The 17,075-nt window shown below is 34.0% G+C and overlaps 1 protein-coding gene across 1 annotated transcript in view; it reads right to left on the bottom strand.

Moving 5' to 3' along the window:
- LOC132551093 (cell surface hyaluronidase-like) overlaps positions 1–17,075 on the bottom strand; it is a 31,177-nt gene that overhangs the window by 3,701 nt on the left and 10,401 nt on the right. Inside the window, exons 12-22 of the mRNA XM_060215200.1 lie at positions 11,067–11,136; positions 7,924–8,055; positions 7,525–7,659; positions 7,066–7,195; positions 6,279–6,342; positions 4,411–4,506; positions 3,692–3,872; positions 3,100–3,300; positions 2,165–2,355; positions 1,825–1,971; positions 1,063–1,237 (exon numbers count right to left, since the gene is read on the bottom strand). Coding sequence (XP_060071183.1) covers positions 1,063–1,237; positions 1,825–1,971; positions 2,165–2,355; positions 3,100–3,300; positions 3,692–3,872; positions 4,411–4,506; positions 6,279–6,342; positions 7,066–7,195; positions 7,525–7,659; positions 7,924–8,055; positions 11,067–11,136 — 1,522 coding nt within the window. The remainder of the gene's footprint in view (positions 1–1,062; positions 1,238–1,824; positions 1,972–2,164; positions 2,356–3,099; positions 3,301–3,691; positions 3,873–4,410; positions 4,507–6,278; positions 6,343–7,065; positions 7,196–7,524; positions 7,660–7,923; positions 8,056–11,066; positions 11,137–17,075) is intronic.

Below are 17,075 nucleotides of genomic sequence, written 5' to 3' on the forward strand. Positions count from 1 at the left end.
GCTTTTTCCAGACACAGGACATGAATGGGCGAAATTGAGCGATTTTTATTTCTATTGGCATGCCAGAGGTAGGGGTTTCTTAAAACATGACAAGACAGTTTGTTATGTACATCGATATGATTTAATACGATAAATGCTTTGGGGAAGTATTTAGAGCAGACGAGTACGGTGTGAGACTGTCCATGAGCAGTACGCCGACGTGCTCCTCTACACTGAATGCTGTAAGACGGATCACGCTTATCAACATACAGTTTTGTTTCAAGTAAAGTCGAGTTAAATTAACCGTCTAGTGCAAGAGATGTCCGTAGTGTTTTTCATAGATAAATTCAGATTTCACCTGGAAAGTAATTACAGTCCTGCTAAGGTATAATTATGGTGGGATAATTATGGTCTTTAGTGTCATTACAAGGTACGGATGGCAACTTGACAGGCGTGCGTTGCAGTGACGGAATTATACGTCATCATATTCTTATCTTATTCGTAATATCCAGCGTGACTTTATTTTGCAGCAGAACAACGCACGACCCAATACTGCATGTGTTGTTAGGGAATTAACATAGCAGCAGACGAACAATAAGATAGTCACGTGATAAACTGACCGGGTCTGACAGAGGAATAAGAAAGAAACGCTTTCCAGCGTCGCTTTAGTTGTCTCATATATATAGTAGGAACGGCGTCACAGTAGTGATTCCATTGTGTCATATGATATACAGGACATTTGAGCACTCCCTATCATATCCTAGGTTTCATCACATGTATCATTGACCTACATAAGGAATTAAGTCTCTGTAAACCTTTAAGTATCTTACAACAAGAGATTTCCTTATTAAATGTAGTGTTTTGACAAAGATATCATTGGTTTGAAAAAACGAGTTAGTAATATTTTATGTCTGCTGATATGTTGTAATGATTTTAGAACATCCTAGGCCTAAGGAGTTACAAACAGATGCCGTTTTGACTATGTAAACAATGTGGGTGATGTGGCATGCCGCAAGCCTAATTATGCGATAATAACGTTGCTAAATCAACATTTTAAGATAACAATATTCAAAACTATCATACCGAGGCCTGTGGTTTGGGAGGAAGATAATTCTCCCTTACTGCTTCGAAACAATCACTGTTTGGGTTTGTGGAGCCCGAAGCCTTGATTTTAATTTCACGGCAAATTTCATTCTTGTCTGTGCAATATTTCTTGTTATCATCCACATTCTGCCCGACAACTTTCACAAGGACAATCCTGTACACACAGTGAAAAGTACGTAATCATAGTTTTTCTGCTTGAGAAATGTTGCAAAGGGAAATAACAATAAATAACTATTATTGAGATATGTAAACTTCATTTCTCAGCATTTGTTTTTTCTTTGTTGAAAATATTCCTCGATAATTAATAGTGGCATATCTTACGGAATCTACTAATAGGTTTTAATTAAGGTTTTAGAACCTAGTAATAGAGTTTAATTAAGGTTTTAGAATCTAGTAATAGAGTTTAATTAAGGTTTTAGAACCTATTAAAATGGTTTAATTAAGGTTTTAGAACCTAGTAATAGGATTTAGTTAAGGTTTTAGAACCTAGTAAAATGGTTTAATTAAGGTTTTAGAATCCAGTAATGGGGTTTAATTCGGGTTTTAGAACCTAATAAAATGGTTTAATTAAGATTTTAGAACCTAGTAATAGAGTACTAGATTCCTTAAGATATGCCACTATTAATTATCTGGGTACATGAATATCGTATATAATTCCTCGCACTTTTCTCTGTTATTATACTCATACGAGTCTATAATATAGCGACGAAATCACTGATTTCAACCCATCAAAATACTTACCCTTTATTTTTATCATGGTAATATTTGTTCTCCGCACTTTCGAGTAGTTCATTGTATGTCTGTGCTTGAGGTAACGAGACATCTTCGCTGTTTTTAATCTTCAGAATGGCATTTGTTTTAATACACACGCCGATGACAAATTTCTTACTGGCAATAAATGTAGAATAATGGTCCTTTGATAATTACAAGTAAAACAGTGTCAACATTATATCCATATTAACAGATGAACGCTTTTTTCATTTACACTTTACTCGAAAAAATTATCTGATTTATAATCGTATGTTGTATTAAATATATCAATCAAATACGAAACATGAGATAATCTGAATAAGTACTTTACCCTTTATTGGGTTCTGAAGTTCTAAGCGTGAACCATTTATCATGATCATCATGACGAACAAAATAGTGGTAGTTCGGATTGTTGACGATGACGTTAAATGGAGTATTTTTTAGAGACTGGGCCTTGTCAAGTTCCACTTCTTCACCTTTATAATCGAATCTAACCACGGTTGCATCCACGTTCAGTGACACCTACAACATGTTCATTTGTGTTACTTAAGGTAGGGAGTCCCACTACCCAATTATGCACCTCTTTTATCAGTTGATACGCATTTAGTAGATTTTGATAGAAATACTTAGGTCAAAGTGATATAACAATTGATGTTTTTAAAACAGTCGTGGCTTCATTGTTTATATTGTGACAGAATAAGTGAAATGGAATCATATCTATATGATAGCATTACAAAATAAATAAATATCACTTTCAGTCGTACTATATGGAATATCTGAAAAAAGGTATAACTCCTAAAAACACGCTACTTAAACATCATTCTTATTCTCTTTATCCTTTTGTTTAGAGTGTCGGTGGAAATCCTTCTTTTATTTATAACATACCCACGTTTTATTGAATTTGAGTTTGGATTATGATTATGTTGACATGTTAGTACTTTCTTCCTGTTTTCGTACATGATAAGATGATATCTTGTCAGAAAAAAATTAGAATATCTTAGATACAACAGAATGATGTCGCAAGATTAACATGCAAGTGAAAGAACTCTCTCAAAAAAGTTAACTAAAACCCAGGGCAAAAAAAGCCCGAGACGAACACTAATTTCTCTGTCTAGTGATAAGAATATTGGGAAATATGCAGTGTACATATCTTGAACTGAGACTGATAGGTAATATCAAGTCCCGTTGATCCTATAAGGGTAACATACTGGTTTATGCTATGCTATTTTACTACAGATCTATATTTATCGAACACGTAGACTTTACCATTGCATAACTTTCGTGACAGATGGCATACTCTTTCCATTTTGTTCTCCTTTCGCAATTTCCTGTAACCTGAAATGCCGTGTTTCTGAGAACAGTTGCTTTTGAACCCGTGACATATTTTTCATCGACAAATGATTCCACAATATTCCCTGTTTGGTCGTTCGTAGTATTAGCACTTAACACTCGATTTCCTTCAACGGGCTGTTGTGAATGTCAATAAAAAAGATATATGTTAAACACTGGCATGGACACACATATATGAATTAACAAAACATTTATATCATTAACTATATTTCAAGTTGCTGAAACGGTATTTATGTTTTTTACTGATGTCAATGGATAGCGTTGAGATTAAGGGTTATTGATAATTTACGTTTGACGGAATGGATAAATATGCTCCGGTAGTATTATTTTGGTTCCGAAACAACTCCAATCTCAGACAACATGAGCAGTATAAGTATCCATAATACTAAGAATATGCAAGAAGTAAAACATATCGTTTCATTAGTCTTTTCCGTATTAGGGAACATTGATAATGAAAGCAAATCTGTTGACCGGATTTAACGGATGTATGCATTAAAGGTATACATACGTCTTTAAAACCGAAATAGACGTCTTCGCCGAAATAATTGCTTGCAACTGGATCTTTGTTCTTTCCTGCAAAAGCGATTGCGCCAGAGCGGTGCACGGTGGATGGGTAGAAGTCATCGAAATATACCTTGATCACATGTACAGGTCCGGCAAACTGCAGCCCATAGCTAGGATCGGTGTCACTAAAAAGTTAAGAAATCCAACCTGTAACGGATAACTGGCTATATGTCGAACTTATACATATTTTTGTAAAATACATGTGTGTTGATACAAGGGACAGATGATATTTGCATTCTTAATTTTAATGCAATGAAATGCTTTCGTATGGAACCTTTGAGGCGAAGTGTGTTTACTTCTTATGCATTCAAAATTCTTTAGTGTTATTTAGATATGATGTCAATAGTTTACAAAATTATAACAATATTTCAAACAATTGAAACTGAAGACGGTTTTTCTTAAATAACTATACCGAACTCGCCAAAATACTAACCTATTTCATCTAAATTATCGTTAAATACATGGGTCAACAAGCTTTTGGAGTTACTACTCGATCGTATACTCCAATATTCGATTGCTAAATCACTACCTTCGAACATCTATTTTAATTGGCATATTACTTTAAACTGAAAACACATCGAAGTTTAAAAAGAAATATTATCATTACGTGTAAACCGATCAGGTTATAGTTAGCTCTTTATGTGCTATGAAAAGTAAACATACTCTGAATCCTCCTTTTTATTTGATTCACGATTACCAAGAATGATGGATTGCTCTATTCTTTGTGTGTAACGCGGCATAGTCGGTTTTCCTTCTCCTCTGCAATAAAATAAAAAATATCATTATGACCGTGTTCTTCAAGAACATACGCAGGAAGTCATAATCAACATTGTTTAGTTGTTTTAAATCATATCATGTAAATTCGGAAAATGACAATGGACATTTGAAACTGTATCTTTTTATCTATTTAATTTTATTCATTTATCTATTAAATGTCATCACAGTTACGGTAAAATCAGACAGTGAGAGAGAAGGGAAGGAGAAAAGGGAAGGAGAGAAAAGATATATAGATATAGACGAATAGTGATAAACAGAGGGACACATATAGATAGTCATAGATCGACATTGAGAAAGTCTGACTGAGAGTTATAGACATTTTGAAAAACACAGACGGACGGACGGAAATAAAGACCCACAAACCACGCAAACAGAACGACGGGTATGCAGACAGACAGACAGACGGGTGTATGGATGGATACATAGACAAACGGGCAGACAGACAAATACACATACAGATCAACTGATCCAGAAAAAAACGGACTAGCGGACGTCCACACAGACAGACAAACAGTAGTGATTAAATAAACAGAACGAGTTTTTTTATTAATAAAGATAATAAACAAATATTCACTACTTTATGTTGCATGGTACAGAAAACACATACCTGGAGTTGATATTGGAAAAGAAATCCAAGTGCTCTGATTACCACATTGACTCGTGCAACTAATTCAATCGCATATAATTATGGGAATACGCAGCATTTTAGTTTACAACATTAATATTGAAGTTCAATGTAAGTGACAATTGTATAGATTCAACGAAAAGCACACGACAAAGGTTGTAAACCTATAGCCTCGTCAGAACTTAAACACGTGTATGTCAGTACATATGGGGATAGTGCACCTCTCCGTCTAGATTTTGAACTTTCTTTTCGTCAGTCGCCTCCAAGGCTTCAACATTAAGGCCCTTATCATCACTAAATAATCCTAGAAAGACGAAACAGCCGTATGATGCAGTTTGATATATTGTTTGTCTCCACTTTATGCCACTTTAATGTTGTATTAAAAGGTGCTTTCACTTACATGTCCTTTGTACAATCTTTGACGACTTGTGCCATTGTGATTAAGTTAAAAGTAGAAACAATATGCACAAATCACACGAATAACATGATATGACACGATATACCCACCGCTTTAGTTCTATTCCTTTCTTGTTCTTTGCGACCCTATGGGAGGGAAAATAATAAATTCAATGTAAGTAACACTGAATTTTCAAATGTAAGAAATCAAATCAACACGGAACGATGACTACATCCTTGAAAACACAGAGAATGCATCATCCCAATCCTGTGTAATTAAGCCGAATATTAGGATGAAAGCTCTAAACAGACGGATACAAGTAAAAACCACCATTTCATTTATATTTAATAGTTTCAGATATGAAGAGAACAATATATTAGACTTCAAGACAATTTGATGAATTGATACATAACATGATATTAATTTGAAGAACAGAGAACGCCAGAAAACTTTAGAAAACTTGTATTTGTTTGACGTTCGTTAGTACAATGTATGTCTTTTGCTGTTGTTGATGTTTACCTTGTTATCATTTGAGAAAGTTAATATGATTTAGCAAGTTTTAAATATTTTACCCTAGTTTCATCGTTTTTGAATTTGAATTGAAAGATTCTTTTGACATGTCGCTGGAATCAACAACTAACAAAAGTTTTTTTTCATGTAATGAACTATGAGGTTACTGCGCATCCCAATCCAGATTTGAAATTTGTGTTCTTTTACATCACAGGCACTTACTTAATATGCTTCATTAAAACTTTTCCCGCCTTTACAACGATACCCACTCCTCCATTGCCATATACTGAAATAGTCCAAAGGAAGCGAAGTCAAACAAATCCTACTCATATCAATAATGACATTTAATCTGGATATCTAAATATCATAACATGATAGCACCTTCAAGACCAATAGCAGTTTTTGATTAAAATTGAACAAATGAAGTAGAATATCTGTTGTTTGATATCTAATACTCCCGTTCACAATACTGAATAAATAAGTGATCGATTATAGATAATAGTAAGAAACCAAGATTGAAATTACAGGAATCAATTATTGTAAGTTCGTTTCGTCGAGCTTTGTAAATGGATATCTGATAAATTTGTGCAAAAAATGAAAACGAACAGTGCCAACTTTTTGAGTAACATGTTTTCTTGTCATACTAGGCAGAAGGTTTAGAAATGAAAAAAAACGACCTTGCTATGTTTTCATTCAATTGTTTATTTCCAAATACATATTCATAGCAAGCTGTCTAAAAGACTAGATATCAGTGATATATAATCAAAGATATATCTGTCATTGTTTACATAATCCATTACATATGCGTTACATGTATTCGTTCAAGCATATGACAAAATTTATGTCAATATCTCCATCATTTCATATCTAATTTATCAATTTTGCCACCCTTTTGTTATGGTTTTATTAAAATTATCATCTTTCGGTACACTTAGCCAGTTGCAAGATTTAGATATTGTTATTTTCAAGTTCATGGCTAAACCCTTTTTAGTTAAATATTTAGACTCACCAGTTAAGCAGCTGAGCTCGAGTAAGTCTAGATCAGATGTGCTGTTTTTGGGTTGGATACGTGGGTGATATTCACCCATTGGCGTGATTGTCAGGTCCTCCTTCATATTATCACCAATTCGTAATCCATCCTTTACAATTGTAATATCAGTATTATTAAATGGAAGATAATGTTACAAATTCAGTAAAATACCAGACATTTATGCTGAAAATAAGACGTCGAGAGCAATTGATGTGTAACAAGTTTGATGACTGGTAAGAAATGTTTTCTTTAATGGCAATTTAAGCAATATAATGGGGAATTCAGTTTGTTGCATATGATTTCATTACAAATAGCACAATTCTACTTATCGTATACAACACAGCATAAACTATTGCATGCTTAAGCATTTGTCTCGTATCACTGAATGCAGCAAATTCTTAAAATTTGTCTTGCATCTTTAACATAACGTTTTATTACAAAGTAGTCTCCAATTGCATCTTTTCGTGTGCAAACAGAATTTACATCATCCTCAAGTTTGACAGAAGCGAAAAATGTCTCTTCTTTTCCTTCGTCAGGTTTTGTATAGTTCATTTCCAACGCACATGTTAATCCCTAATTAGAAAGTTCAATTTTTGTTAGGCAAGAATACTAGTTAAACAACCAAGTAAACCAAATCTTCACTTTGATACTTAGAATTTATCAAACAGCCTACAATATATTCAAAGTATTTTTGTTTATTGTATTCAATCAAGTCCTGGCTGTAAATCCAGTTCCTCCTCAATAATCGATTAATTTGGTAATTCATCTCAGATAAAACAATGCTTTTGTGATGGTAAAACTTTTCACTAAAAGCTTAAAAAGAAACAAACATATTACCCCATAGTTATTGTAAATTGTATTCCCCTTGAACAGTGCGACTTTGGTTCTGCGAGCTTCTCCCTTCTCCAAGATCTTTTGTGGGATTTTTGGACCAGTTGGTAATTCCGGAAATGCGAAACAAAATCCATACTGGAACATATTTAGATAGAAATTCAACATGCAGTTTTCTCTTAGTAATAAAAGTAACATACATTAATTCCATATTTTACATTTTTCAGTCGGTTAGAACAGTAACTATGATAACATACAAATATATGTGATATATCAGAGTAATGTGATATTCATCTGATTTAAACGATCACCATAACTGTAAATAATTTCACATTGTAATTATTGTTTGAAAAGATTCAGTTCTTCAAATCTTGTGTGACTAGCAGTACCTTCAATCGTAAGTCTTATAGGTGACGTTATTACTTATCGAAAATGAGCAATGTCTTAACCTTTCAAATGATATTTAAGTTAATAGCCACTACGCGCTTAGATGGACAGTGGTTAAAAGGACAAATAGAACAGGAGCACATCGAAGATCAAATACATTCAGTTGTATCAGTGATTGTATAGACGTACTGTGTTTGGAGTGATTAGAAAATGGCAGGGGTAGTTCTGTGATAGACGGATGCTTAAATAAACGCTTCGAGGGATTCCTTGTGTTAAATAGTACTGATCTTGATAGCAAATACTTCCTCCTTATTTGAAAATTGGCTTTCATAAATAGCCAAGATGCTGGGTTACTCAGGCTTTCCATAACGACGAGTATAAAATCCGAATTCGGCACACATCATCAATAATTTTGGTAAGTATCCAAGTTTGTTTCCAAAGGTCAAATGAATACAGAATAGCGTAATTACAACATTATATACACCTTTTGGTTTCTGCAAGAACTTCAACTTGACAGTGCATTTGGTAAGTTGCATTGCCGCTTTCCGTTGAGGAGTAAATAAAGTCATGACGGAACTAGACAAATGTCCAACGGTTATTGAAATCATATGGCATAGGTGACTCATAAAGTCCTGATCGCACTGCTTACAGTACTGTCCCATAGGGTTATCAGCATGCTTGTTATTATTCAAGATAAGAACAAACATCGACATATAGAATGTCCCTTCTTTTCACCAATATGTGATAAATACTTACTTCATTTTATCGTTCTGCATTCGAAATTGTTAAACATTCAGCTGATTAATGAAACAAACATTAATTTGCGGGGATTTAGTTGTGCTCAGGTGTTGGATAGTTATCATTAGAATCATTATCAGAGCGCTGCACAAAAACATCTTTGACAATCTATGGGATTCATTGCATTCCAATTATAGTCTGTCCACATTGTGATTTATTGAGGATTTTTTTATACTAAACGCCAGCGGTAAGTTTCTAATCCATACTATTAAAATGCTACTGACCAGGTGTTCCGGAGGGGGAAGCGTAGGGCATGTTAATATCAGTCAATCTACGTTTGCCCTGTTACTTCCCAAAATATGAAATGGATAGTTTGCAATAAGGAATCTGAAGTCATCCCTGTCTATTTGCAAGCTGAAACAAGTTGGAAATGTTGAAGAATAAGATTGACATACCTGTGCTGTGTGGCTTATTCAATGTCATAATAGAGGACTATAAGGTCTTAACATTTCTACTTGTGTTATGTAACTTATTCAATGTGTCTTAATTAAGGTCTATAAAATCTTAAGGCTTCTTCTTGTGTTGTATGACTTGTTAAAGATCTACCGATCTCAGGATTTCTTCCTATTCTGTGCGACTCATCCAATGTCGTAATGTATGTTTATATGTTTTCAAGATTTTATTCTGTGTTTTGCGATTCCTCCTATGTCTTCATACAGGAATATTTGCGTACAGGACCTTTTACTTTGCTGTAAACTCCTCCTAACTCATATTCATTGAACTATTTTCATGCAATCGTAACGAGCTACCAATCTGGATTAACATTGCGGATATAATCGATGAAACAGAAGACGTTTACTCATCCTGAACACCTGGTCATATAAGCGTACATTTTCTTTTTATCACATTTCTCCCCAGTTTAACTAGATTCGAGTTTGGATTTTGATTATGTTCTCATAATTTCAGCGAAAAAAAAATATTGGTCATAATACAATGTCAATCTTCTGTCAAATAAAAAGAATGTGAGTATTGTCGTGTAGATTTTGTGCCTCGTCACAAAGAATAGATATATACAGTAGATAAAACATTGTATATACCGATATCAGGATATGATAAAACCAATCATATATACAGATGACTTCTATGAGTTTCTATCTTATTTACGATTTACTTTACTGTTCTACGAAGTTTTCATTTTACCAAAACTATGAGGAGATAAAATGAAAAACCTGTGACGAGTGTCATGAATCTTATGTGTTATGGATACAAATTTGGATTTTTAAAAATTCTTATTACTTGGATGTAAACATGTCTAAAAAACATCTGTTTACCAGATTGATATAAAATATATTCTCATTTTCTTTCTCTTTCTGGATGAGTAACAATATTTCTTACGTCATTCAGCTAACAATCGGAACGTTTAAACCAATCACAGTTCCGTTACTAGGTTTTCTGACATGTTTTGACATAACGAATTTTACGTATAGAAAATACATGGTCAGTGTCTTAAAATAGCAGCTGTAGTTTGGCGATAGCGAAAAAAGACAACAGTTGCGAGCTTCTGACCATGTATTCAATCTATCCTGTAACATTGATTGAAAATCAGACAATCAAATCTTCAACAGTTGTGTTTTTCAATCTTTGTTTACACGTCGTTGACATTACGCTGAATTTTGCCTGGTGACATACGCCAAAATAATTGCTCCGCGCAGAAAAGTAGTTCCAAACTTTAACGGATATGACAGCGATTTTATGAATTTTCATAAATAAACTTATTCATTACAACATATTAAATCACTTATTTCAACAGTTATTTATTTTATCAAACGTTATTTCAAAATAAATTCATAAATCAATCCGGCGAATTTTCGCACGTGCTAAAAATACAGCTGTTTTCCGTCACTGCCGAATACAGCAAAATATAAGTGGCAGGTGTATTCCGACAATGGCAGTGCCAGTTACAGGATAAAATGTATTATTATAAATATAACCGAATATAAATGTGAATATCTAAATACGCTTACGTGAGATCCCACTACGGTGTTGTCTACAAATGAATTCCTTGGATGGGTAACTAAAACTCCACATGGCTTACTGCAAATATAATGTATTAGTTAGCAGTAATACGAAGGAATAGTGTTTTTAACATAATGATATTAAAATTGTACTTTCTATGTTGTGTTGATTTATGCCTTACAAGCCATATGTTTCAGTTAACATGTAAGATGTGTAACCTAATAAAAAGACAAAGATGAAATCGCAATGCAAGTGGTAATGTTACTTGATTACAGACTGACTTTTATTACAATGGCATATGTAAATAACTAGCGACATTCTGTTTTTTATACAATGGTATGTGTAATTGAATAGAAACAGTTAGACATTTACACAATGGCATTTATAGGTAACAAGCATTAGACTAGGTTGCTTACAATGAAATATGTATGTAAATGTAACAAGTCATATTTTATGTAACTATCAGTGAACTGACTTGTGTGTAAGTAGCTATCAGTGAACTGACTTGTGTGTAAGTAGCTATCAGTGAACTGACTTGTGTGTAAGTAGCTATCAGTGAACTGACTTGTGTGTAAGTAGCTATCAGTGAACTGACTTGTGTGTAAGTAGCTATCAGTGAACTGACTTGTGTGTAAGCAGCTATCAGTGAAATGACTTGTGTGTACGTAGCTATCAGTGAAATGACTTGTGTGTAAGTAGCTATCAGTGAACTTTCTCTCAGTAACTACCGGTGAAATGTTGTGTTTATGTTATTGTCAGTGAAGTGATTGCTGTGTAAGAAACTACCAGTGAACTGACTTGTATCTAAGTACATTGTAACTACCATTGAACAGGCGAGCCTCTAAGCAACACCAGTGACCTAACGTATGTAGCTAGTGGTCACTTACATACGTTGGTAACTTCAACTGAACGGTTGTGTTTAAGTAACTTTCAGTGAACTGATATGCATGCACGTAACTACTAGTGATTTGATTTGTGTTAACCTTACTATCAGCGAACTGAATTGTGTGTAAGACTCTAGCGTGCTATTAACCACTAGCGACATGTTTTGTGTGTAAGCAACGACCAATGAACTGACTTGTGTCTTTATGTGAGTGTTCGTTCGTGCGCACGTACGTGTGTACACGCGTTCGTGCGTAAGGGTGCGTGTGTGTGGGTGCAGTGTGTGAGATGGTGTGTTGTAGCGGGTGATGGTGTGTGTGTGTATGTATGCATGGTGGTGAGTATGTGTGTGGTGGTGGTGGTGGTGGTGTGTGTGTGTGTGAGGGTGGGGGTGGCTGTGGGTACAAGCAATATGTAATCAATTAATTTTGATTTGAACGTATTTATATTTATACACAACATAGAAAATACCAAAAATGACAATCAGTTATCACATGTTAGAAACGACAGCTAAAGTGATCAATTTTCCCGCATCTCTAATGGGATACGGTTTAATGTATATCTAAATTTCAAATTAATCTGAAGGGCAGGATTCCACATATGTTAATTATCCACTGAGTAGGTTATACACTGCTGAATTACTAATTTTTCAATATCCATTAATCTAGACATTTTTCATTTCTGAATAAAACCAAATTCTAATGGGACAGGGTTTTATATATCTATATTACCGACATATCTAACGGGACAGAGTTTAATATATATATTACCGACTTATCTAACGGGACGGGGAGTTACATATCTATATTACCGACTTATCTAACAGGACGGGGTATATATATATATATATATATATATATATATATATATATATATATATATATATCTAACCGACTTATCTAACAGTATATATATATTACCGACTTATCTAACGGGATGGGGTTTGATATATCTATATTACCGACTTATCTAACGGGACGGGGTTTTATATATCTATATTACCGACTTATCTAACGGAAAAAAGTTTTATATATCTATATTACCGACTTATCTAACGGGACAGGCATTTATACATCTATATTACCGACATATCTAACGGAAAAAAGTTTTATATATCTATATTACCGACTTATCTAACGGGACAGGCATTTATACATCTATATTACCGTCTTATCTAACGGGACGGGGTTTTATATATCTATATTACCGACTTATCTAACGGGACAGGCATTTATACATCTATATTACCGACATATCTAACGGAAAAAAGTTTTATATATCTATATTACCGACTTATCTAACGGGACAGGCATTTATACATCTATATTACCGACTTATCTAACGGGACGGGGTTTTATTAATCTATATTACCGACTTATCTAACGGGACGGGGTTTTATATATCTATAATACCGACTTATCTAACGGGACGGGAATTTACATATCTATACTACCGGCTTTTCTAACGGGACGGGGTTTTATATATCTATATTACCGACTTATTTAACGGGACAAGGTTTTATATATCTATATTACCGACATATCTAACGGGAAAAAGTTTTATATATCTATATTACCGACTTATCTAACGGTACAAGGTTTTATATGTATTAAACATATTTAATTGCAAAAATTATTACAACCGGATTAGGTACAAGTTATTACAACTTATGAAACACCCTTTCCCCAATATATAACAAAATATAGTTAGATAACGCAAAAGCCATATGGCAACAAATACACTAACTATATATTTTGAGAGAGAGAGAGAGAGAGAGAGAGAGAGAGAGAGAGAGAGAGAGAGAGAGAGAGAGAGAGAGAGAGAGAGAGAGAGAGAGAGAGAGAGAGAGGGTAGTTTAGGCGGATGACGTCAAGTGAACCTATTACTAGATTTAATAAAGTTTTGGACATTCAAAAAAATTTTCGAGTTTGTTTCAAAAGAAAGATCATTATTACCATACAATATCAAATCTAAATCACAATGTATGGGTAAATCATCTAAATGTTGAAAAAAAAACATTTCTTTGTAATTTATAATGACAACACATAAAGAAAAAATGATAAGAATTTACACACAAATGTCCACAAGAACAACTGGGGGTATCCACAAGGTTTATCCTGAATAAATCATAATTTAAAGAACTGCATTGGTGTCTAAGTTTCGTTAGTATGCTATTTAATTTACGGTCACCTATCCCAAAATGAGAAGGTGGAGAAATGTGATCGATAGGTTTTAGAGACTTTTTTTAAAACACTTAAAGAGGATGACGACCTGATTGAGTTATCCAGATTATTCCAACAACGCATAGTAGACGGCAAGAAAGAAGAATCAGTTGTAGAAAGACGGAAAAAGGAATTCTATAATTATTACTATTTCTCAAAGAATATTGAGCTTGATCTTGTACAGTAGAGGAAAGTAACGAGGAAAGGTATTCAGGTGTTTGGTTAGTATGCATTTTGTAGAAGAGTTGAAGTTTTCTTCTTTTCCTTCTAGAAGACAAAGTTTCTAAACCCGTTTCAAAATTCAAAGCATGAATACTAGCATAAGAAGGAAGGCCTGTAATAATTCTAGCTGCTTCACGTTGGGCTTTTTCTAATTGTTCAGATTCCAAATTTGAACAACCATCCCACAATTCGCAAGCGTATTCTAGAACGGGTAATATAAAAGTACGATAAATTCTTAAAGGGCATCCCGTTTTAATACAAATTTCAATTTTCTTAAAACATTTATTTTTTTCATAACAGATGAGTAAATCACTTCAATATGATCCCCCCATTTAATACTTGAGTTGAGAATAACACCTAGATGTCTGTGACTATTAGTGAAATCTAAAATATTTCCATCAAATTCTAATTCTAATAAACCTTCTATTTCATTATCATTAGAGATGAAAAGTACATCCGTTTTGTCAGGATTAAAGTTACAAGCCATGTTTTAGCCCATGAATTAAGAGATTCAAGGTCTTTGTTAAGGATAGTTTGAATTTCTTGATAGGAGGAAGAAGAACATTGGAGAGAAGTGTCATCCGCGAAAAGTCTTGAAGCTGAATCAAATACATCTGCTATATCATTAATATAAATCAGAAACAAAAGAGGGCCAAGAATAGAACCCTGTGGAACCCCAGCATCTATAAAACCTAATTTAGAAAAAGACCCATTAACACATACTTTTTGATGTCTCTGATGTAAATAGTCCTTCCACCAAGCCAATAGCTCTCCGTCTATTCCATAGGATTTTAACTTAATAAACAAACCTTTATGCCAAACTCTATCAAAAGCTTTTGAGATGTCACAAAAGACGATACATGTATGTTTTTTTTCTTCGAGTGCTAGACATATATTATGATACATTTCAATCACTTGATATAAAGTAGAATGTGCGGGCAAGAAACCAGACTGATATTGATAAAACAACGAATTTTCTATGAAATAATTATAGATATGATTGAAAACTACACGTTCGAAAACTTTGCCAACAGTAGACAGTAGAGATATTGGCCTGTAGTTAGAAGGAGAGTGTCCATCACCCTTTTTAAACAACGGTTTTATATATCTATATTACCGACATATCTAAAGGGACAGAAAGTTAAATATCTATATTACCGACTTATCTAACGGGACGGGAATTTACATATCTATACTACCGACTTATCTAACGTGACGGGGTTTTATTTAAGTATGGAACTGCTTTCAATTGGCTGTCAAGGGCTGATGAATGCCAGCCCATGAATGCCAATTGAAAGCAATTCAATGCTTGTACTCATCATTTGTGATTTTAATTCCATATTCACTATTTTTTAGAATTCAAAATTTCCCCCTTCATCGTCTACGAGATCTATGAACAAACATATCGTATACTTCAGCGTAAAAAATAGTGAGTTGAAAAATAGACCTCACATCGAAAATAATCTGTGCAATAAAACATTTCAATACACATCAACAAAGCTCTTATGCCGAATACAATGTTTAAGTTAAGTTTCTTCTGCAAAAGATAATTTCACAAAATATTTTGAGAAACCGCGGATGTGTGCATACCGCTAGTACTAGCTGTATAATGGAGAGTCCCAAGCATCCACGTGTTTACGGTTTACGAGCTGTGAAAGTTGAATACACAGCGTTCAAACGAAGAACTGGTGAAAAAACCTGGTGTTGCCATAACATTATTTGTGTTGACATTCACTTGGCTGTTTGAATGAAGTGCTACAGTATCACATTTAGGCTGCATCGTGTCAGAGGGCGACAGTGATCGTAAGCAGACGGTGGAATAATCCGAAGCTAGGTAGCGTTTTACATTTAAAATTCATTAATAAATTTCATGTTACATTTCTATTTTAATACATCTTTTAAAATTATGGACAAATGTCAAATATCGCAATGTAACTGCACAAGGGGAGGTAACCTAAATTTATTGACATTACTGTTAAAATTCATACGCCAGTTGGCAGATATAATTTGATAACGCACAACTGAGTTTGGTAATGTCATATAGTGGCAATGCCAAACGATGGTAAATATATATATATATATTACCGACATATCTAACGGGACGGGGAGTTATATATCTATATTACCTATCGACTTATCTAACGGGATAGGGTTTTATTAATCTATATTACCTACCGACTTATCTAACGGGACAAGGCGTTAAAAAATTATATTACCGACTTATCTAACGGGATGGGGTTTGATATATCTATATTACCGACATATCTAACGGGACGGGGTTTTATATATCTATATTACCGACTTATCTAACGGGACGGGGTTTTATATATATATATTACCGACTTATCTAACGGGACGGGGTTTTATATATCTATATTACCGACTTATCTAACGGGAAGGGGTTTTATACATCTATATTACCGACTTATCTAACGGGACGGGGTTTTGTATATATATATTACCGACTTATCTAACGGGACAAGGTTTTATATATCTATATTACCGACTTATCTAACGGGATGGGATTTTATATATCTATATTACCGACATATCTAACGGGACGGGAAGTTATATATCTATATTACCGACTTATCTAACGGGACGGGGTTTTATATATCTATATTACCGACATATCTAATGGGACGGGGATTTATATACAGTACACTGCTAGAGTGCACTGTATCTGTATAT

Source organism: Ylistrum balloti, unplaced genomic scaffold, assembly GCF_031769215.1.
Source record: "Ylistrum balloti isolate Yb309-2 unplaced genomic scaffold, AGI_CSIRO_Ybal_v1 Utg370176, whole genome shotgun sequence".
NCBI lineage: Eukaryota > Metazoa > Mollusca > Bivalvia > Pectinida > Pectinidae > Ylistrum > Ylistrum balloti.